General features: G+C 37.8%; 1 protein-coding gene across 1 annotated transcript in view; it reads left to right on the top strand.

The window, feature by feature from the left end:
* The window catches only part of NME8 (NME/NM23 family member 8), a 49,877-nt gene that overhangs the window by 14,770 nt on the left and 11,549 nt on the right, over window positions 1-23,558 (top strand). The window contains exons 7-10 of the mRNA XM_004439338.3: window positions 141-214; window positions 2,701-2,793; window positions 3,919-4,100; window positions 18,172-18,347. Coding sequence (XP_004439395.2) covers window positions 141-214; window positions 2,701-2,793; window positions 3,919-4,100; window positions 18,172-18,347 — 525 coding nt within the window. The remainder of the gene's footprint in view (window positions 1-140; window positions 215-2,700; window positions 2,794-3,918; window positions 4,101-18,171; window positions 18,348-23,558) is intronic.

Genomic DNA, 23,558 nt, shown 5'->3' with positions numbered 1-23,558 from the left:
AGTTGAAATGCCATAACAGGAGCAAAGCTGTCAATGGACAAAAATTCACTGGACATTAGTAGTTTACATTTCTACTTGCCAATCCCTCATTATCTAGACTTTGTTTCCCCAAAATGAAATTCTCCTATTTTTTTTCCTAGAGCAACTATACAGTATTGCTATTATCAAACCTGATGCTGTGATTACTAGAAAAGATATAGAAATTAAAGAAAAAGTAAGTAATATTTCCCAGCAGTGGTTTAAATTAATTGCAAAATAACAACCCCTTAGTTGTCAACTTAGAGACAAGCTTATCATTTAGAGTAAAATAGAACATAATAAACTTTTTTGGTGCTAGGTACCTCTAAAGGCTTTGAACGTCTTGTCTTTACAAATGCTAGAAGTACTCAAGCATCCTTATTTAAATAACTCTGCTCTACCAGCATCAGATGTAAATAATAAAAATTGTAGTTCTTATATTGAATTGTAACAGATGTTCTTCGTGTTTAGTTATTAGCAATGCAAATTTGTTATAAGCGCATATTGGCTTGCTTCATTCCCTGTATGTTGTCACAAATGTATGGTCCTTTTCAGATGCATGATAGCTTAAGGAAACATTTTATGTTTTGCTTTAGAGCCAAAATAAAAAATTTTTTAGAAGAAAATTGCATTTTCATCCAAAGGTCAACGGACCTTTCCCGTAAAGGGCCAGATAGTAACTATTTTCAGGTTTGTGGGGCATACGATCTGTCACGACTGCTTGGCTCTGCCATCATATCGAGAAAGTAGCAGCAGAAGGTATGTAAACAAATGGGCGTGGCTGTGTGCCAATAAGCTTTTTTTTCCAAAAACTGGTGGTGGGCCAGATTTTGCCTGCTGGCTGTAGCTTGCTGACGCCTGAACAATGACTTTGTGTTGAAATAACAAGATTATATTGAAATGTGAAAGAATGTTGCATGTGCTCTAGCAGAGATCCCTCAGGGAGCTAGGTGAGGAGGGGTTGAGCTCTCTTGATGAACTTCTCGTCGTGCGTTCTTCCTGTAGCTACAGTGGCACTATCATTGATTAAACTACAGTAAAGTAGATGGTCCACGGGTCATGGTACGTGTACTCTCTCTTCCAATTATGAGTTGATTTAATTGATATCACTCTATAAAAATAGCCTTTTTTTTCCAGATCAGATTCTGGGGTGTGTGTTGGGGGGGACACCAAACTGTACCCCAGTCCCCTATATATTGCTTATCCCTTATAAAGTATTCAAAAATAATATTACATACCAATGGTTTACTGTGCCTTATTTGAGTATGGTTTAATGGCTATGATAGTGAAGATTTTCAAAATTATATAGTTTTTTTAGTTGAGGCAATACTATTAATCATCAGTTCATCTTAATTTTTCTGTTTTGACATAGTAAATGACATTTCAGAGATGTAAATTATGACTATCTACTAAGTACCTCACCTCTCTGGAATACAGTGAAAGGCTACATAACAAACAGGACAGAAAAAATAAAGAATGTTTTGAAAATGGGCACACTGCATTTTTCAACTATAGTAAAGGAGAAGTTATTAAGTTTAAATTTTGCTTGGATTTTATTTTCTGTTGTCAGGCACTAAGTAACTTAACAAAGACGTGATTTGAGTATTTAGAAAGTGTTCAAATTGGAATGTCAGTTAGGAGAGGGGTCGCTACGACATGAGCAATGCTCTGCAACATCCGCAAAGCCAATAGAACCAGCGCGGTGTCTGCTTTCAGAGTAGGAGGACGTACCTGGTTGTGGCCTCACAAACCAAAGTGAGCTCAAATGATTGGTATCATTTAATGTAATTACTGAGTTGCTTTGAATGCAGATTACACTTATATTTAATTGTTTAGTACCTCATGGGACTTGTCATATTTACCTCAAAACTTCTATTTGTTACATTTTATTATACTTGAGTGACATGCAAACTAAATTTATCAATAAATTTAACTTTCTTTAAGACAAGTAAAGCATAGCTAAATCTTAAATCCTATCCTTCCCTATCATTTGGATATTTTTGTTACTATAAGAGTAAGATAGATTAGATTATGAGTTGTGGTCTTACAAAGTAAAGCGTTAAAAAAAAGAAAGTTAAACAATTTTGAAAATAGATGTTTAAGAAGTGCTTGTAAATTTATATCCTTGCAAATGATTCAGAAAGCTGTTATATCTTTCCTTGGAATTCAGTTACTTTTTTCACATTTTGAAGGAATTCACTTAAATAATAGAAATATTGCAGAGTCTCTGGTTCAAGCCTTGAAAACTTAAATACCAGGGGGCATTAAAGGGCCTTCTTTGTAGATATATTTTTTTTTTTTTTTTAAAGATTTTATTTATTTATTTTTCCCCCAAAGCCCCAGTACATAGTTGTCTGTCATAGCTGCACATCCTTCTAGTTGCTGTATGTGGGACGCGGCCTCAGCATGGCTGGAGGAGTGGTGCCTCGGTGCGCACCCGGGATCCGAACCCGGGCCGCCGGCAGCGGAGCGCACGCACTTAACCGCTAAGCCACGGGGCCGGCCCTGTAGATATATTTTTAAGCTTCTTCAAACCTAGTGCCCTATGGATCATGCTGAGGTCTTTACTTGAAATGTATTCAAATCTGGGTGGTTTGCTAAGCCCAGGAAACGAATGTCCTTGACTTGTTTTACATGTGGCCCCATAACACGTCTGGATCTAACGTTACTCTCTAATTGAAGATTATCAAGGCAGGATTTGTCATAGAAGCAGAGGATAAGAGAGTGCTCACTGAAGAACAAGTAAGGGACTTCTATAGTCGAATAGCAGACCAGGTAAGAAAGTTGAAAAAAAACAATACTGATATAGTGGATTCCAGTAAGTTTTACATCCTCATTATAGAAAAGCAAATGAATAAGTCTGACCAAGCAAATCAGCTCCAAATGTCCTGTGGGTCTCCATACCATGGTAATGACAAAGATGGCCACTATGGAGAAATCTCCAGTAGAAATAATGGCAGCCGAGCAAAAGTGGGTGGTCTGACTGTGTTTTGTTGGAATGAAGACCTTGTTATGTTATGTCCTCTTAGACTTTCTGCAACAGCCCTCTGGAAGTGAATATCCAGGCCTTTCCTATAGATTTTTATCCCAGGTTAAGACTCCTTGTCTTAAACTTCACAGGCAAGCTTTAATCCTTTTTACCTAAAGGCCTTTCTCTCAAGCTATTTCTTAAATTCCCTTTTGCCTGGGGAAATATAATAAAGGCAATGTTGTGTATTGGAGAGTACACTGGCTTCTGGGTCAGGAGACATAGCTTCTAGAAATGAGCTGTCCAATATGGTAGCTATCAGATGCATGTGGCCATTTGAATTTAAATTCATGAAAATTAAATTAACTGAAAAATCTAGAGTCTTAGTTGCACTAGCCACATTTCAACTGCTCAATAGCTGCATGTGGCTACATGTATTGGAGAACACAGAAGACCATGTTTGTTGTCACAGCAAGTTCTACTGGACAGCACTTTGTAAAACTAACAGCACCGCTCAAACCGTCTCTCTTGGCCCCAGCTTCCACACATGTAAAAGGAAAGGGTTGGACCAGCTACATCAGCACGTCCTGGGAAGTTTTGAGAAAATCCAGTTCCTAGGCCCCACTCTAAACCTATTGAATCATAAACTCTGGGATTGGACTCGAGGAATCGGTGTTTTAACAAGCCTACCAGATGATTTGGAAGCATCCTAAAGTTTGAGAATAGTTATTAGACTATCTGTAAGATCAATCATTTCTAGCTGTGAACTTCTATCCTTTAAAGATTTGTTTATAACAGGAGGATTACAAGAATAACCTTCCCTTGCCCATGATCATGGAGGGGAAGATGTCACTTGACTTGGGTAGTGGCCGCTATTTTGGTCTATGCATTTCAGGAGCCAGAAGTAAATGGTTTATCATTTTATTTTTTAGCCTGATTTTGAAGATTTTGTCTCTTTTATGACAAGTAGCCTAAGCCATATTCTAGTTGTATCTCAAGGAAATGAACAACAGCCTCCCCAGGAAGAAACTGAACCTAATCCTGAGATTGAACCTAGAGAATCATCTGAGGATCAACATGAGATAGCCACAGTGAGGAAGACGAAACGGGACAGGTAGCTTGAGACCAGAAAATGTATCATTTACAGTGTGTTAGTAGGTAATGAAGTGTAGTGTCCAATAATAAAAATAATGTCCAAATATCTCAAAATCGAAAGACAAACATTTTTATGTTGAAGCCACAAGTATTTCTTCCAGTCAATCTAAAATACTGTATATTCAGCAAAGCTGGGATTGCCCTGAAAGTTTGTATCAAGAAGATTAGAAAGGGAAGAATTTTCCCTGTTTGTCTTTCTAAAGCTGGGCACACCACTCGTGGCCTGGGGCTCCAGGGGTAGATAGGGACCATGCATAATCTCTCCCAACCCCGTCTTCTCTCCCATTTCACCACATTCCACCTCCACTTCCCTCTGTCCTAAAGACATCAAGCATACTCTGCCCGTTTACTTAACGCAGTTGGTGGTTATAAATTGCTGACAACTAAATAGTTGTATATTTTTGTTATTGAGTTTTAAAATATTTGAAAATGAACATAAGTAACTTGCAGAATTTTGGGTTTATGCACTGCCATTTGCGCCGTTCGTTTCTCTGAAGACTTGGAAAATACAGAGTTTAGCACAGGCATTGTCAGAGCTGGGCCTGAAAGAAAGGTGGGTGAGCAGGAACATATTGAGACTAGCTGAGTCTTAAGGCTTCATGATATGTGTCTCCCCCTTCTGGGCAGCCTGTCTCCATTGCATTTTCTGTCTGGAAGTCTCCAGAGCTTTCCTTGTTGTCTTATTAATGAATTGTAGTGGCTTATCTTGAGTAGCTACATCTGCTGGTTCCAGCGATGTCATACTTTGTAGGTAGCTGGGAGACCCTAATATCATTAATTCCAAGTTTTGAGCGGGATAGAGGGACTCATAAGGTAAATCAACTGCTGACAAAGGGCTTTGTAAACAGTAGTACTTACTGTCAGAATTTTAAGGGAAATGATAATCAGCAGGCAGAGGGAAGCTTTGGGTGGGAAGTGTTGGGCTCAAAAAGATACCAGACTTCATTCCAAAATTTTTGAGCCATTTAAAAATAAAAGTTCTGTAGAACACTCATTAATGTACCTGGCATGAGAGATGTCAGTGTTCCATTGGTGCTGTTGTTCAGGTACGTCTCCATTACATCCAACTTTGAGAAGCTGTTGTCTCCAATTGTTCCATACCCACAGAATAAGATGACCAATTGAGGCAATTGGTGGGGTGGGGTTGGAGTGAGATGTGTCAATCTTGCTTTGACAAAGTCTGCTGTATTTTCTATGAAACTTAGAGATTCCATTTGCCTTAGGCCCATGTTTATCCCAAGCAATGGCTGCAAGCAGGCAGCATGAAGTGGGGCCCGTGTTTTTTGGGGAATACTTTTCACAGCTCTTGTTCTGGAGGTAGGCTGACCAGGTGCTGTGCACTCCCACCTGCCATCTTTTAAGTAGATCCAGAACCTAAAAGATCAAGGACAAAAACTCTCACGGGTAATTTACACATCTGTTCACTTTTACTCTTTATTGCCACCCTGCCCCCACCTCAAAGCCTCCTCACCTTCCTCTTTGGGTGGTGGGGGATGAGAGGTGAGGCAGAAGGGAAGTTAAAAGCAGAGCAATTATACTCGAAGTGATAGGTGTTCCCTTCCGTGAACATGAGCTATTTCCTGGGCATAGAACCCCAGGTCTTTGTCAGCTTGGTTATCCCTGCAGAGAAAAATGCTCACAGTTTGTGAACCCACATGGTGTGGGAAAAATTTCTCCATACCAACGACGTCACATTTAATCCAATGGCTGGAAGGAGGGAGAGAGAACCAGGAAAACAGGAAACAGACACTCACATTTTTCATCTAGATTCCAGATTCCTTCATGATGGCCTTTTATCACGTTATCTATATTATCTGTTTACATGTCTGTCTCCTTAATCAGCCTGTGTGTTAAGAACTCAAAGGACAATGTCGTTTGTCTTTGTTTTCCAGTCATTGCGCAGAAGAGGAAGGTGTGGTTTGGTTAGCTACATTGCCCAGAGTCATATAGGTAGTTACTGGCAGAGTCTTCACTCATTCATTCATTCTGTTATGCATCTTTCCATTCATCTAATATTTATTAAAGTCCTACTATGTGCCAAGTACTGGGGATGCAAAAATAGGGAAAAAATTAAATGTCCTCTAAGGTCCCTTTCAGCTTCAAATCTTTATGACCCAGTGAAGATAACAGTTCCTACCTCCTATAATATATTGTATTTCTCTGTTCTTAGGAAGTGTCTATTCTTGGTAACCTATTTATCCCTACACATGTCATGGCTATAGAGAGCTACTTTTCTCTTTTATGAAATTCTCATTTAAGTTAAAGATAATAGATACAATTCCTAAAATAATCTTCAAAGGTGTTTCTGGGATCAGAGCAGTCTGAATTCTATACGTTTACTCTCTGCTCCCATCTCCAGGTGTTTCTTGCCTCTCCTGAATCAAGGGAAACTGTACTAATAAGCAGCTGACCATAGGTGAGGCCTGGAGCTCTGTTTAGGTCCCCAACTAAAGAGAAGGTGAGGGTGGTGTGGTGCTTTCTCCACTGAGAGCTTGGGGAGAGCCTGAGCTCAGACTCAGGAGGCAAGAACCTGGAGACAACCAGCAACCTTGGGAAGAACAAACACAGACTTGTGATTCCCAAGGATGAAGTTGATATTGGACTTCACTGGACCTTTCTGACTCCTAAAGTCCAAGATGGAGCTGAGCAGGATTACTGAATTCCCTGCCCTTGAAGTCCAGTTTTCTGAGGGCTTTTTCCAATTGTTGCTGCAGGGGAATGTCAGCCTGCTGGCTTCCACAGCTCAGGCTTGTAGCCTAGAGGCCACTTTGCCTTCCAGCTACAGGATTTCCAACACTTAACACACCAAAAACCAGATGTAAACCCCAATGAGCCAACAAAGAAAAATGACTACCCACCTAAGGAAGCCTAGCAGCCAGAGAAGGGAAGATCTACTCAAAAATGAAAACACAAGCTTAGTGAAAAAGAACTGCTAGAGGCAGAAAAATACTTAAATAAAATAATAGTAATAATAATAATAAATATAATAATACTTGAGATCTAAGTGCTACATACACATAAAAAAGGCTTTCAAACTTGAATTATAAAAATTGTAATTTGAACTATAAATTCAATGGAGAATTAGAGGATGTGATAGTCATTTGAGACTTGAATTAATGACTTGGAAAATCAGATGCAAGAAATAGCTCAAAGTACAGAAAAAAATGAGACCGCCATCATGAGAGCTGACGTAAGCGATCTGGAGAATATACCGGGGAGACCAAGGTGCTAATAAGAGAAATTCCGTACAGAGGAGAAGGAGCAGATGGACAACCTGTAATCCAACAAACAATAGGGGAAAAAAATTCTGTGGAATGGAGAAACACAAGTATCTGCCAATTGAAAGTGTCCACAGTGGTCCAGCCTTGATTGATGCAAAAAAACACAGATACGGGAATATCCGGTGAAAACACTGTCCACTGTTTCCAAACAGAAAGAACAGGCAGTGGTGTACTTAATGTATTTGAAACCCAGAGCAGATAGTTTTCTTAATACCCCTCTCCTCTATATGACAATATTATTTTAAATACTAATTACTGAATGAGACAAATAATAATGGCCAGAAAAGAAACACAGACAGTGAAAATGATCTTTGATAGAATTTTGTGCATATATGAACATATAAACAAAAAATAAAAGTAAACATTACAGTACCAAAAATGAAACGAGTTATAGGTTAATAACATTTAATTAATGTGTTTTTTAACAAAGGAATAAAACATGCATACTATATCTATTAGTCTATCACAGAAATGAAGTACAATTTTTATTTGTAAGCTTTAGTGTTTGAGGATTTGTCAATGACATTCTCAAACTGATCTTTGCTGTATATTCGTGTTTAATAAACAGAGATACATAAAACTCCTCTTTCACAATAAATTCTAGGAATTGCAATACTGCCAATAGCTTTGTTATTTTAGGATTGATTCTTCTTTGTAGAGTACACTGTTTACTAAAAGTAAGTAATTAAAATGTGCTAACTTGAAGCCTACATATATATTGTTAAAATTCAACACTAACCACAGGAATTGTTTAGAATGTAGATATATTTTTTTTGAGGAGGAGTATTTTATCACTTACATTATTTAGAATTGCTGGTGCATGGTGATGAAAAAAGCAGCCTGACTTAGTTGGTTTTATTATTGATTTAAAATTTCTCTATTGACAATGCACCCCCTAGTGACTTACACTTTGGGTGGACTCCGTCCACCAACTGCACATCTGCAGCACCTGAGAACAAGTTACTTACAAGGAAAAATATCTCTGATTGGCATGGGACTCGTCATCAGCCTACTGAGAGAAAAAGACTACCACCCCTGCATTCTTAAGAAGCCAGGATATCATTTACTGGTTGAGCAAAGGAAGATGTTCAAGGACATGCTTAGAAATATATCACCTATATACCCCTTCGATGGAAAATATTTGAGGAAAGCCTAGACCAAACAAAAATGAAAAGGGACACCTCAACAAGGGGGAAAAAAGAGAAGGGAAACAGTTGTTATCAGTGAAACTTTGGAACTATGAATTCACACATGAACGCACGCATACACATGCACATATACGTACATACACATTACATAGTTCTGGGTTATACAATATAATAGCTAATGAAGGACTCTTGAAATAGAAGACAATGCTGATAGATTCTAAATTATCTCAACAAAACCTAGGAGTTGCTGAGTGTGTATGGCAAAATAGTTCAAAAGTCTGAGAGGAGAGAGGAAAAATGAGATGAAGAAGGTAACAAAGTATTTTAAGGTTCTTATTTGAGTTTGAGGAAGCGGGGATGAGTGGAATGTTAAACCTGGGAAATAGTGTGCCAGAATGCAAGAAATATTTGGAACATATCTGTTTGATTACAGAAGATGGTAAAAGATGGTAAACATTAGTGCAGTGGATGGATATGGTAGAACTTTCACATTAACAAGGGGAAAAACATGGAATGAATAACAGCTTGCTCAGACCAGCAAAATAAGGGAAAGAAAAAAGAAAAAAACTACAATTTAAAATAAATAGTATATAAAAAGTAAGATGGAAGGAATATAGTTAAGTACATGACTATTATACTAAATATGAAAAGATTAATTATCCCATTAAATACAGAGATTACCAGGCTAAGATAAAAAATAATGAACTAAATTAAAAACCATTGTAGTAATAATTTATTCAGGCAAGAATCATCAGTGGATGCTAAAACCATTGTGTGAAAAATATATACAGCTTCAAATAGTGTCCTCACAGATTTCTTATTATTTATAAAGTGGAAATTGTGGCTTTTCAGTGGAGAAAAATGGGTGATACCATTTTAACCACATTAATATCACCACTAAGGAGAAAAATTGACATCATATACCTCGTATTCTGATCTACAAAGAAAGATACAGCACCACTTATGTAGTATTCCTGCCAAAGATTCACACCCAGCATGTTATAGGAAACTACTGGGCCATCCCATAGCTTGAAACCATCCAAAATGAGGAACCGTCTACAAAACAGCTGGCTTGGACTCTTCAAAATATCAATAGCCTGAAAGACAAAAAAATCTGAGGCACTGCTAGAAATTAAAGGAGACTAGAGAGGTAGGACAATAACATGCAATGTATGATCCTGGATTGGGAAAAAAACTACTCTAGATAGGGCAGTATTAGAAAATTGGTGAAATTTGAATATAGACTACTTATGAGATAATAGCTTTATATCAACTTAAAATTTCCTGAAGTATTCAGGAGGGTGAATGGTTAAACTATCTGCAGCCTACTCTCAAGTAGTTCAGCTGAAACACATACACACATGCACGCATGCACACACACACGTACGTGGGGGGATGAGAGGGAGAGAGAACAAATGTCACAAAATGTTAACAGTTGGTGAATCTAGATGAAGGGTGTAAATGGGAGTTCATTATCCTTGTCTTGCAACTTTTCTGTCAATTTAAATTTTTCAAGATGAAAAGTGTTAAAAAATTCACTCATTTATATGCAGTTTAGAAGAAACACACAAAGGAATATAAAAATAAAGGGATGGCAAAAAAATAGCCGGGAAAAATGAAGTATTAGAATTGAACATTAGGGCCGGCCCTGTGGCTTAGTGGTTAAGTGCGTGCGCTCCGCTGCTGGCGGCCCGGGTTTGGATCCCGGGTGTGCACCTACACACCACTTCTCTGGCCATGCTGAGGCCGCGTCCCACATACAGCAACTAGAAGGCTGTGGACCTATGACATACAACTATCTACTGGAGCTTTGGGGAAAAAAATAAATAAATAAAAATTAAAAAAAAAAAGAATTGAACATTAAAAATGCGAAACTTGGGCAGGCCCTGTGGCCTACTGGTTAAGTTCAACACCCTCTGCTCAGCAGCCCAGGTTCAGTTTCTGGCTGTGGACCTACACCACTTGCTGGTGGCCATGCTGTGGCGGTGACCCACATATAAAATAGAGGAGGATTGGCAAGACGTTAGCTCAAGGCGAATCTTCCTCAGCAAAAAAAAGCTCAACTTGATAAAGAAGGATGTGATGTAAAAGGCAACACTTATGAAGAAGGTATAGTAGTCAACTATATGCCCCAAGCAGCATAACGGGTAAATGCATGAAAATAAAAGTATTAGAAAAATAAAGAGAACTGGATAAAAATACCTTTATGGTGAGAGATCTCAATACACAACAGACAAAAATAAGCAAGGATATAGAAGAATGGAAAATACATATTCCTTAAATTGTATATAGTAAATAATCTACAATATATGCAATGTAAATATGTATAACCTTAAATCCTACAAATAAACTTTTTGTTTACAAAGAAAACCTTAACACATTTTTTAAAATTAAGATGTTACCACAAACATTTGCTGATTATAATCCAATAAAATTGGAAATAAACAATAAAAAGATGACCAAAATGTCTTATCTATTTGAAAATATGAAATATCCTCCTAAATAACCCTTGATTCAAAGACAAAATTAAAAGGAATAAAGAAACCATCTGGAAAGCCTTACAAAGAGGGAAAAAAAAAACTTTTAAACATATTTTATCTTGGTCTTTCTTTATCCTCTCATGAAGTCCAACATAGATGATTTCATGTAATCGATTTTTGGAATGATTCAATACAAAGTTTAATTAAATACATATTCTTTGATAGAGAGATACAAGTTATCTTTATGTGAAATTCAATTTTTATTTGTTTTACTAGACTCTGTTATTTTTTTTATTTATTTATTTTAATTTTTTGTTTATTGCAGTAACATTGGTTTATAACATTGTATAAATTTCAGGTGTACATCATTATACTTCTATTTCTGCATAGATTACATCATGTTCACCACCCAAATACTAATTACAACCCATCACCACACACATGTGCCGAATTATCCCTTTCACCCTCCTCCCTCCCCCCTTCCCCTCTGGTAACCACCAATCCAATCTCTGTCTCTATGTGTTTGTTTATTGTTGTTATTATCTACTACTTAATGAAGGAAATCATACGGTATTTGACCTTCTCCCTCTGACTTATTTCACTTTGCATCATGCCCTCAATGTCCATCCATGTTGTCACAAATGCCTGGATTTCATCGTTTCTTATGGCTGAGTAGTATTCCATTGTGTATATATACCACATCTTCTTCATCCATTCGTCCCTTGATGGGCACTTAGGTTGCTTCCAAGTCTTGGCTGTTGTGAATAATGCTGTAATGAACACAGGAGTGCATGTATCTTTATGCATTGGTGTTTTCAAGTTCTTTGGATAAATACCCAGCAGTGGAATAGCTGGATCATGTGGTAGTTCTATCCTTGATTTTTTGAGGAATCTCCATACTGTTTTCCATAGTGGCTGCACCAGTTTGCACTCCCACCAACAATGTGTGAGTGTTCCCTTCTCTCCACATCCTCTCGAACACATGTTGTTTCCTGTCTTGTTAATTATAGCCATTCTGACAGGCGTGAGGTGATATCTCATTGTAGTTTTGATTTGCATTTCCCTGATAGTTAATGATTTTGAACATCTTTTCATGTGTCTGTTGGCCATCTGTATATCTTCTTTGGAGAAATGTCTGTTCAGGTCTTTTGCCCATTTTTTAATTGGGTTGGTAGTTTTTTTGTTGTTGAGATGCATGAGTTCTTTATATATTTTGGAGATTAAGCCCTTATCAGATGTATGGTTTGCAAATATCTTCTCCCAATTGTTAGGTTGTCTTTTCGTTTTGTTGATGGTTTCCTTTGCTGTGCAGAAGCTTTTTAGTTTGATGTAGTCCCATTTGTTTATTTTTTCTATTGTTTCTCTTGCCCGGTCAGACATGGTGCTTGAAAAGATGTTGCTAAGACCGATGTCGAAGAGCGTACTGCCTATGTTTTCTTCTAGAAGTTTCATAGTTTCAGGTCTTACATTCAAGTCTCTAATCCATTTGGAGTTAATTTTTGTGTATGGTGTAAGGTAAGGGTCTACTTTCATTTTTTTTCCATGTGGCTATCCAGTTTTCCCAACACCATTTGTTGAAGAGACTTTCTTTTCTCCATTGTATGTTCTTGACTCCTTTGTCAAAGATTAACTGTCTATAGATGTGTGGGTTTATTTCTGGGCTTTCAATTCTATTCCATTGATCTGTGTGTCTGTTTTTGTTCCAGTACCATGCTGTTTTGGTTACTATAGCTTTGTAGTATATTTTGAAATCAGGGAGTGTGATACCTCCAGCTTTGTTCTTTTTTCTCAGGATTCCTTTAGCTATTCGGGGTCTTTTGTTGTTCCATATAAATTTTAGGATTCTTTGTTCTATTTCTGCGAGAAATGTTGTTTGAACTTTGATAGGGATTGCATTGACACTATAGATTGCTTTAGGAAGTATGGACATCTTAACTATGTTAATTCTTCCAATCCAAGAGCACAGAATATCTTTCCATTTCTTTGTGTCTTCTTCAATTTCTTTCAGAAATGTTTTATAGTTTTTGGTGTATAGATCTTTCACCTCTTTGGTTAAGTTTATTCCTAGGTATTTTATTCTTTTTGTTGCAATTGTAAATGGGATTGTATTCTTAATTTCTCTTTCTGCAACAGAAATGTTAGTGTACAGAAATGCAGCTGATTTTTGTATGTTGATTTTGTATCCTGCAACTTTACCATATTTGTTTATTACTTCTAAAAGTTTTCTGGTGGATTCTTTAGGGTTTTCTATATATAAAATCATGTCATCTGCAAATAGTGAGAGTTTGACTTCTTCCTTTCCAATCTGGATCCCTTTTATTTCTTTCTCTTGCCTGATTGCTCTGGCTAGGACTTCTAGTACTATGTTAAATAGGAGTGGTGAGAGTGGGCATCCTTGTCTGGTTCCTGTTCTTAGAGGGATAGCTTTCAGTTTTTCACCATTGAGGATGATATTATGTCATATATGGCCTTTATTATGTTGAGGTACTTTCCTTCTATCCCCCTTTTATTCAGAGTTTTTATCATAAATGGATGCTGTATCTTGTCAAATGCTTTCTCTGCATCTATTGAGATGATCATGTGATTTTTATTCTTCATTTTATTAATGTGGTGTATTATGTTGATTGATTTGCAAGTGTTGAACGATCCCTGCATACCTGGAATAAATCCCACTTGATCACGGTGTATAATCTTTTTAACGTATTGTTGTATACGATTTGCTAGTATTTTGTTGAGGATTTTTGCATCAATGTTCATCAGTGATATTGGCCTATACTTTTGTTTTTTTGTGTTGTCCTTGTCTGGTTTTGGTATCAGGGTAATGTCGGCTTCGTAGAATGAGTTAGGGAGCTTCCCCCCCTCTTCAATTTTTTGGAAGAGTTTGAGAAGGATAGGTATTAAGTCTTCTTTGAATGTTTGGTAGAATTCACCAGGGAAGCCATCTGGTCCTGGACTTTTATTTTTGGGGAGGTTTTTGATTACTGTTTCGATCTCCTTACTGGTGATTGGTCTATTCAAATTCTCTACTTCTTCTTGATCCAGTTTTGGAAGGTTGTATGATTCTAAGAATTTATCCATTTCTTCCAGATTGTCGAATTGGTTGGCATATAGCTTTTCATAGTATTCTCTTATAATCTTTTGTATTTCTGAGGTGTCTGTTGTAATTTCTCCTCTTTCATTTCTGATTTTACTTATCTATGCCTTCTCTCCTTTTTTCTTGGTGAGTCTAGCTAAAGGTTTGTCAATTTTGTTTATCTTTTCAAAGAACCAGCTCTTGGTTTTATTAATTTTTTTCTATTGTTTTTTTAGTCTATATTTCATTTATTTCTGCTCTGATTTTTATGATTTCCCTTCTTCTACTGATTTTGGGCTTTGTTTGTTCTTCTTTTTCCAGTTCCTTTAGGTGCATTGTTAGATTGTTTATTTGAGATTTTTCTTGTTTGTTGAGATAGGCCTGTATGGCTATAAACTTCCCTCTTAGAACCGCTTTTGCTGTATCCCATAAATTCTGGCATGTGGTATTTTCATTTTCATTTGTCTCCAGGTATTTTTGATTTCTTCGTTGACCCAGTCTTTGTTCAGTAGCATTTTGTTTAATCTCCATGTATTTGTGGCTTTTCTGATTTTCTTCCTATAGTTGATTTCTAGTTTCATACCATTGTGGTCAGAAAAGGTGCTTCGTATTATTTCAGTCTTCTTAAATTTATGGAGACTTGTTTTGTGGCCTAATATGTGATCAATCCTTGAGAATGTTCCATGTGCATTTGAAAAGAACGTGTATTCTTTGGTTTTTGGATGGAATGCTCTGTATATATCTACTAGGTCCATGTGTTCTAGTGTGTCGTTTAAGGCCAATGTTTCCTTATTGATCTTCTGTTTGGATGATCTATCCGTTGGTGTAAGTGGAGTGTTAAAGTCCGCTACTATTATTGTGTTACTGTCTATTTCTGTTTTTATGTCTGTTAATAATTGCTTTATATATTTAGGTGCACCTACATTGGGTGTGTAGATATTTACAAGTGTTATATCCTCTTGTTGGATTATTCCCTTGATCATTATGTAATGGCCTTCTTTGTCTCTTTTTACAGTTTTTGTTTTAAAGTCTATTTTGTCTGATATGAGTACTGCTACCCCAGCTTTCTTTTCTTTGCTATTTGCGTGGAATATCTTTTTCCATCCCTTCACTTTCAGTTTGTGAGTGTCTTTAGGTCTGAAGTGTGTCTCTTGTATGCAGCATATATATGGGTCTTGTTTTTTTATCCAATCAGCCACCCTATGCCTTTTAATTGGAGCATTTAGTCCATTGACGTTTAAAGTAGCTATTGATAAGTATGTACTTACTGCCATTTTTTAAACTTTTTTTTTTCTCAGTGTTTTAGTAGTCCTTCTCTGTTCCTTTCTTCTTCTATACAGAATTGATGGTCTCTTTAGTTTGACCTCTGTCTGAAAGCTCTACTCTTTAACTCCCCTCTTCCCTCATTTTATGTTTTTGATATCATATCTAACCTCTTTTTTGTGCATTTGTGTCCATTACCCTCTTATCATGGAAATAGATAATTTTTCCTATTTGTGGTCTTATCTTTTCCCCTTAAATCAGTCCCTTTAGCATTTCTTGTAGCACTGGTCTCTTGGTGACAAACTCCTTTAATTTTTGTTTGTCTGGTAAATTTTTGATCTCTCCATCGATTTGGAATGATAACCTTGCTGGGTAGAGTATTCTTGGCTGTAAGTTTTTTCCTTTTAGCAGTTTAAATATATCGTGCCACTCTCTTCTAGCCTGTAAGGTTTCTGCTGAGAAGTCAGCTAATAGCCTTATGGGGCTTCCTTTGTATGTAACTTGTCTTTCTCTTGCGGCTTTTAGGATTCTCTCTTTATCTTTAATTCTGGACATTTTGATTATGATGTGTCTTGGTGTGGGCCTCTTTGGGTTGATCTTATTTGGGGCTCTCTGTGCTTCCTGTACCTGGATGTCTGTTTCCTTCCTTAGGTTAGGGAAGTTTTCATCTATTATTTCTTGAAATAGATTCTCTGCCCCTTTGTCTCGCTCTTCTCCTTCCGGGACACCTATAACATGGATGTTAGTGCACTTGATGTTGTCCCAGAGGTCCCTTAGACTGTCCTCACTCTTTTAATTCTTTTCTCTTTTACCTGTTCAGCTTGGGTAATTTCTTCTAATCTTTCGTCCAGCTCGCAGATCCGTTCTTCTGTATCCTCTACTCTGCTTTTGAGTCCCTCTAGTGAATTTTTCATTTCCAGTATCGTATTCTTCATTTCTGATTGGTTCTTTTTTATATCTTCCATTTCTTTGTTGACATTCTCACTGAGTTCATCTATTCTTCTCCCCAGATCAGTGAGCATCCTTAACACTCTTAGTTTGAACTCTCTGTCAGGTAGGTTGCTCATTTCTGTTTCACTTAATTCCTTTTCTGAGGTTTTGTCCTGTTCCCTTACTTGGAATGTATTCCTTTGCCTCCTCATTTTTCCTCTTTCTCTGTGCTTGTGTCTACGTATTAGGTAGGTCAGCTACGTCTCCTGCTCTTGGATAGGTGACCTTATATAAGTGATGCCTTAGGAGGCTTCCAGTGTGCTTCCCTCAGTTCTCAATGTTCCAGGGGTGACCCCTATGTGGGCTACATGTGTCCTTCTGTTGTGGCCTGTTTGTTCTCCCTGTAGGCGCCCAGGGAGGCTGACTTATGCTCCTGGCCAGCTGTTGTAATGCTCAGCTGCTTGTAGTTGTTGTGGGCTCTTCAGTCTCTTTATCAGGTGTGGGGAGCCCCAGCACAGTTGGCTGCAAGTTCTAATACCACATTTGTGTTGCAGTATTTCTTTTAAGTGAGTAGGCCCCCAGCGTGACAGGTTGTTAGGCTCAGGGGCTTACAATTGCTATAAGCCTCCAGCCTTTAGGCCCTTGTCAGCTTTCTGAGGATTGCAGCTGGGGGGGCTGGCCTCAGACACAGGAGCACCCAATTGTTTCAGGCTTTGGAAGGTGGGGCAAACCCCCTATGTGGGTCTTTGAGAAGCACAAGTCTTCTGCAGCTGACAAGCCCTGCTGCCCACAGGTCCACACACACAGTCAACACAGTCCTGCCCTGTGTGCACGCCCCGACCTCCTGAAGTGAACCCAGTCTCTCCATGGCGAGAGCCCCACACACTCCACCACCACCCCACACTCTCCACCAGCTCCTTGTGCACGCCCTCCCCCACTGAAGTGGGCTCAGTTGCCAGGCTGCAGAGAATCCAGTCACCAATCTATGCAGGCCCACAAGTTGCCTGAGGGCTTGTTGTTGGGTGGGGCCAGTCTCTAGGGTGAGCTGCCTGCCCTGGCTAAGCTGGATTAAATCGGTGCTCTAGTGGGTGGGGCAGACCCTGGGCTAGCAGGCCCTAGGGAGAACTCCAGTGGCGTCTGTGTCAGCACGCCCACATCAGGCCACAACAATGGCCACTGCCAATGTCCTAGTCCCTAGAGAGGTCTCACCTCTCACCGAGATGCACTCAGGGCCTATCAGGTGAGTCTCTTTTCACCCAAGCACTCTGCACCTTTCTTTCTGGTGATTTTAGGTTGCTTTCTGAAACAGGTGAGTTTGCACATGGGCCCTTTAAGAGCCGGTTTTAATTTCTTTGTGAACCAGCTTTTCTGGGGGTATTCCCTAATGTTTTAGTAGCAGGCAAAGTCAGATATTATGCCACTCGTCTCGATTGTGCTGGGTCCACAAAATGCCCACAGTGGGGGTGCTCCCCGGTTCAGGGCCACGCTCCTCCAGGGAGGCTGCGTACCTGTGAGCTGCTCCCGGGCGGCCGTGAAGCTGGCGGCTTGTGAAGGCGGCGTTTTTCCTCTCCAGAAGAGAGCCCCTGCCTCTTCCACCTCAATTAGGGTTGTCCTTTGTTGCAGGAGTTCCTCTTATCCAGTTTTCAGTTCTCTCTCAGGGGTAATTTTTCCACAAGTAGTTGTAAATTGGCTATGTCCACGGGAGGAGGTGAGTTCAGAGTCTGCTTATGACACCATCTTGACTTCTCCTCTAGACTCTAAGTTATTTGTGAACATCTTATCACTTTTAATTTTCTGGCATGGTTATTAAACTTCAGTTTATAATAATCTTCAATTGTATTTTGGATTTCACCAGCTTACAAGAATATCTGGAAAGACAACGTATATCTCAGTTTTGTTATGTTGAAGAGAATATAACGAATGTTAATAAGTTTATTGATATCTTCTTCCCTAATTTTAAAAATATGAAAAGCATAAAATTAGAAAGGATACTGGCATTACTTCGACCAGATCTCTGTCACCAAAGGAAAGGTAAGAAGTAAAGCATAAATTAAGTATTTTGTACCTGGGATTTGAATAGACTCTTGTATAATTACATTATAAGATATTATTTTAAAATTTAACATTGAAGAAAAAGCACCTGAAGTAAGAAATTTAGTTAATATTAATTTACTAAATTGTGAATGATAAAGAATAAAACCTTTTTGTAGTTAAAAGAGTTTACAAAGCATTTTCTAATCTATGAATTTGTTAGAGTAGATTTTATCATGGTAGGAATTTATTGCATAATAAAGATTAGAAGCTTTCATTTCTGAAATGCCTTAATTCAAAGCTTGGGTCAACTCCTCACTAATAGTGTGATTTGAACAAGATACGTTACCAAGTCTACTTCTTCGTGTGTAAAATTCAGAAGGTTACAATGAGAGAACATAAATCAAGTGCCTGGCACTTGAAAGGTGCTAGTTATTTTGAACTTCCTCCCGTATTCTTATAGCAGAGTGAACACGGCAGAGTAAGAAGAAACCATAAATTCACACTATTAATTCTTTTTTATACCTAGTGTATGGAAATACAATTGATATTTGTATATGGCCTTGTATTCTCTGACTTGCTGAGCTCACTCAGTTCTAGAAGCTTTGACGTAGATTCCTTGGGGACTTCTGTGTAGACCAGGGTTTCTCAACCTCAGACCCACTTATATTTGGGGCTAGATAATTCTTTGTTGAGGGAGGCTGTGTCATGTGCATTGTAACATGTTTACCAACAGCTGTGGCCTCTACTCAATAGATGGCAGTAACATCCTCCCCACTCCGAGTTGTGACAACAAAAAATGTCTCTAGACATTGTCAAATGCAACCTTGGGGGCCAGAATCTCTTGGCTGAGAACCGTTGATATAGACAATAATAGCATCTGCAAATTGAGACAGTTTTACCTCTTCCTTTCCAACTGTGTGCCTATTATTTCTTTTGCTTGCCTCATTGGACTAGCTGGAACCTCCTGTATGATGTTGAATAGGAGAGGTCAGAGTAGACACACTTGCCTTGTTCCTGATCTCATAACAAAAGCATTCAGTCTTTTACCGTTAAGTATAATGTTAGCTGTAGATGCCCTTTATCAGATTAAGGAAATTTTCACCTACTCCTAGTTTGGGGAAAGTTTTTATCGTGAGTGGGTGTTGAATCTTCTCAAATATTTTTTCTGTATCTATTGATATGATTGTGGTTTTTTTTTCCTTGAGTTTGATAATATGGTAATTAGTTGGATTTATGAATGTTGAACCAGCTGTGCATTCTCCAGATAAACCTCACTTTGTTGTTGTATATTTTCCGTTTTACATATTGCTGGATTTGGTTTTTTAATGTTTTGTTGAGGAATTTTGTGTCTATATTATGTGTCAAAGGGATGTTTGTTGTTTTCTTTTCTTGTAATGTCTTTATCTGGGTGTGGTGTCGGGGTAATGCAGGCCTCATAAAATGAGGTGAAAAGTAGGCACTCTTCTTCTATTTTCTGGAAGAAATAGTGTAGAATTGATATGACATCTTTCTTAATTGTTTGCTGGAATTTACCAGTGAAACTATCTGGGCCTAGAGTTTTCTTCTTTAGAAAGTTTTGTTTTGTTTTATTTACCTTTTTAAGTTTTTGAAAATATGTACATATTTTTTAAATGAGTAGACTTTATATTTTAGAACAGTTTTAGATTTACAGAAACAATTAAGTAGAAAAATTAAATGGTTTTAGATATACAGAAAAATTAAGAAAGCTAGTACAGAGTTCCCATATGCTTGCCCCCGCAACAGTTGCTCCTATTAACATCTTATATTATTGTGATACATTTTTACAATTAATGAGCCAATGTTGATACATTGTTATTAACTAAAATCTGTAGTTTACATCAAGGTTCACTCTTTGCTTTGTACTTTCTATGGGTTTTGACACGTGCATAATGTGTATATCCCCTTTACATATTGTACAGAATAGAATCACTTCCATAAAAATCCCTTGTGCTTCATTTATTCATCTTTCCCTTCCTCCCTTCTAACCCCTGGTAACCACTGATCTTTTTGGTGTCTGTATAGTTTTCCATTTTCCAGAATGCCATATAGTTGGAATTGTATAGCTTTTTCAGACTGATTTCTTTCATTTAACAATATGCATTTAAGGCTTATCCATGTTTTTTTTTTTTTTTTGCGGCTCGATAGCTCATTTCTTTTTATTTATTATTAATTCCATTGCATGGATATACCAAAGTTTATCCAGTTACCTATTAAAGTACATCTTGGTTGCTTCCAGTTTGGGGTTATCGTGAATAGGCTGCTATAGGCATTCATGTGCAATTTGTGTGTGTGTGGACATAAATTTTCAACTCAATTGAACAAATACCATATGATTACTGGATCATATGGTTAAACAATATTTAGCTTTGTAAGAAACTGCCAAAATACCTTCCAAAGTGGCTGTACCATTTTCCATTCCCAACATCAATGGATGAGAGTTCCTGTAGCTCTGCATCCTTGCCAACATTTGGTATTTTAGATTTTTCCTATTCTAATACATATATAATGGTATCTCATTGTTGTCTTGGTTTATGGTTCTCTAACAACATAGCCAGCCCTGGTGGTCTAGTGGTTAAGACTCAGCACTCTTACCTCCATAGCTAGGGTTCATTTCCTGGTCAGGGAACCACACCACCTGTTTGTTGGTTGTCATACTGTGGCAGCTGCGTGTTGCTGTGATGCTGAAAGCTATGCCACTGGCATCTCAGATACCACCAGGGTCACCTATGGTGGACAGGTTTCAGCGGAGCTTCCAGACTAAACAGACTAGGAAGAAGGACTTGGCCACCCACTTCCAAAAAAATGTGACCACGAAAACCCTGTGAATAGCAGTGGAGCATTGTCTGATACAGCGCTGGAAGGTGAGAGGATGGCGTGAAAAAAAGGGCAGGGTTCGGCTCTCTTATACGCAGGGTCTCTAGGAATTGGAATGGACTCTACCACACTAATAAAAATGATGTGTGGGGGCTGGCCCAGTGACGTAGTGATTAAGTTTATGCGCTCTGCTTTGGTGACCTGGGGTTTGTGGGTTCAGATCCTGGGCGCGACCTATGCATTGTTTATCAAGCCACGCTGTGGCGGTGTCTCATGTAAAGTAGAGGAACATGGGCATGGCTGTTAGCCCAGGGCCAATCTTCTTCAGCAAAAAGAGGAGGAGTGGCAACAGATGTTAGCACAGGGCTGGTCTTCCTCACATACACACACACACACACACACACACACACACACACAAATAACATGATGCTGGGCATTTTTCATATGCTAACTTGCCATCTCTACATTCTTGGTGAAGTGTCTCTTCAGATCTTTTGCCCATTTCTTAATTGTTTATTTACTTACTGTTGAATTATGAGTTTTTTGTGTATTTTGAATACAAGTCCTTTATATATATGTGGTTTGCAAATATTTTTCAGATTTTTGGCTCTGTGGTTTTTGGCTCTGTGTTTGCAAATATTTTCCAGGTTTTTGTCTCTGTGGTTTTTAAAACTTTCACAAAAAAGTTTTTATTTTTAATATAGTCCAACTTATCATTTTTTTTCTTTTTGTTTTGTTCTTTTACTATCGTATCCAGAAAATCATTGCCAAACCCAAAGTCACCTGATTTCCTTCTTTATCTCTAGGAAGTTTATAGTTTTACATTTTACATTTAAATCTATAATCCATTCGAGTTAATTTTTGTGAAAGGGTTAAGGTCTGTGTCTAGATTATTTTTTTGCATGTGGATGTCCGTTTATTCCAGCATCATTTGTTGAACAGACTATCATTGCTCCACTGTATTGCCTTTGCTTATTTGTCACAGATCAGCTGACTATATTCATGTGGGTCTTTTTCTGGTTTCTCTATTCTATTCCATTGATCTATATGTCTGTTCTCTCACCAATTCCACACTGTCTTGATTACTGTAGCTTTGTAGTAAGTCTTGAAGCAGGCAATATCAGTCCTCCAGCGTTGTTCTCCTTCAATATTGAGTTGGCTATTCTGGGTCTTTTGCCTCCCATATAAACTTTAGAATCAGTTTGTGAGTACCCATCTCCACAAAAAACTTGCTGGGCTTTTGACTGGGATTGTGTTGTCCTAGAGATCAAGTTGGGAAGAATTGACATCTTAACAGTATTGAGTCTTCCTGTCCATAAACAATGAATATGTCTCCATGTATTTAGATCTTTGATTCCTTTCACCAGAGTTTTGTCGTTTTCCTCATTTAGGTCCTGTACATACTTTTTTTAGATTTCTACCCGTGTATTTCATTTTTTGTGCTAATGTAAATGGTATTATTTTAAATTTCAAATTCCAATATTCATTGCTGGTATATAGGAAAGTAATTGACTTCTGTGTATTAATTGTAACCTGCAACCTTGCTATAATACTGTCTTATTAGTTCCAGGAGTTTTGTTATTGTTGTTTCTTTGGGATTTTCTGCATGGACAATCATGTCATCTGTGAACACAGACAGTTTTATTTCCTCCTTCCCAATCTGTATACCTTTTATTTCCTTTTCTTGTGTTATTTCACTAGCTGTGATTTCCAAAATGATGTCGAATAGGAGTGGTGAGAGGGCATATCCTTGTTTCCAATCTTAGAGACAAAGCATCTAATTTCTCTCTGTTAGTATGATGTTAGCTGTAGGATTTTTATACATATTCTTTAGTAAATTGAGGAGCCTTCTATTCCTAGTTTGCTGAGAGTTTTTATTATGAATGGTTGTTGGATTTGTCATATGCTCTTTCTGCATCTGTTAATAGGATCATATTATTTTTCTTCTTTAGTCTATTAATGTGCAGATTATGTTAATTGATTTTCAAATATTGAACCAAGCTTACCTACCTGGAATAAATCCTGCTTTTTTGTAGTGTATATTTTTTTATGCATTGTTAGATTTGATTGACTAATATTTTGTTGAGAATTTTTCCATCTATGTTCATGAGACTATTTCATGTGATTGGGCATATCTCCATTCCCCACCCCTTTCCAGCACTCCTAAGAAATTTTGAAATATGCAACAGACATGTTCTGGCTAATTCATTTCCTAGCACTCCTACTAAAAAGTCCCTAGAAAAGAACATCCCATTAATAAGTCACAAGCATTAAATCCATAGATGATAGATGAAAATTGAAACTGCCTATCTTCAGTATGAGTTGGTGGATGACTGTTGCCTCATTCATGTTGGATAAAGATGTCAGAAGCAT

The sequence above is a fragment of the Ceratotherium simum genome, chromosome 1, assembly GCF_057802395.1.
Source record: "Ceratotherium simum simum isolate JZ-2026a chromosome 1, ASM5780239v1, whole genome shotgun sequence".
NCBI classification, from domain to species: Eukaryota; Metazoa; Chordata; class Mammalia; order Perissodactyla; family Rhinocerotidae; genus Ceratotherium; species Ceratotherium simum.
Note: the sequence above shows the minus strand (reverse complement) of the source record. Positions and strands in the feature narration are given on the sequence as shown.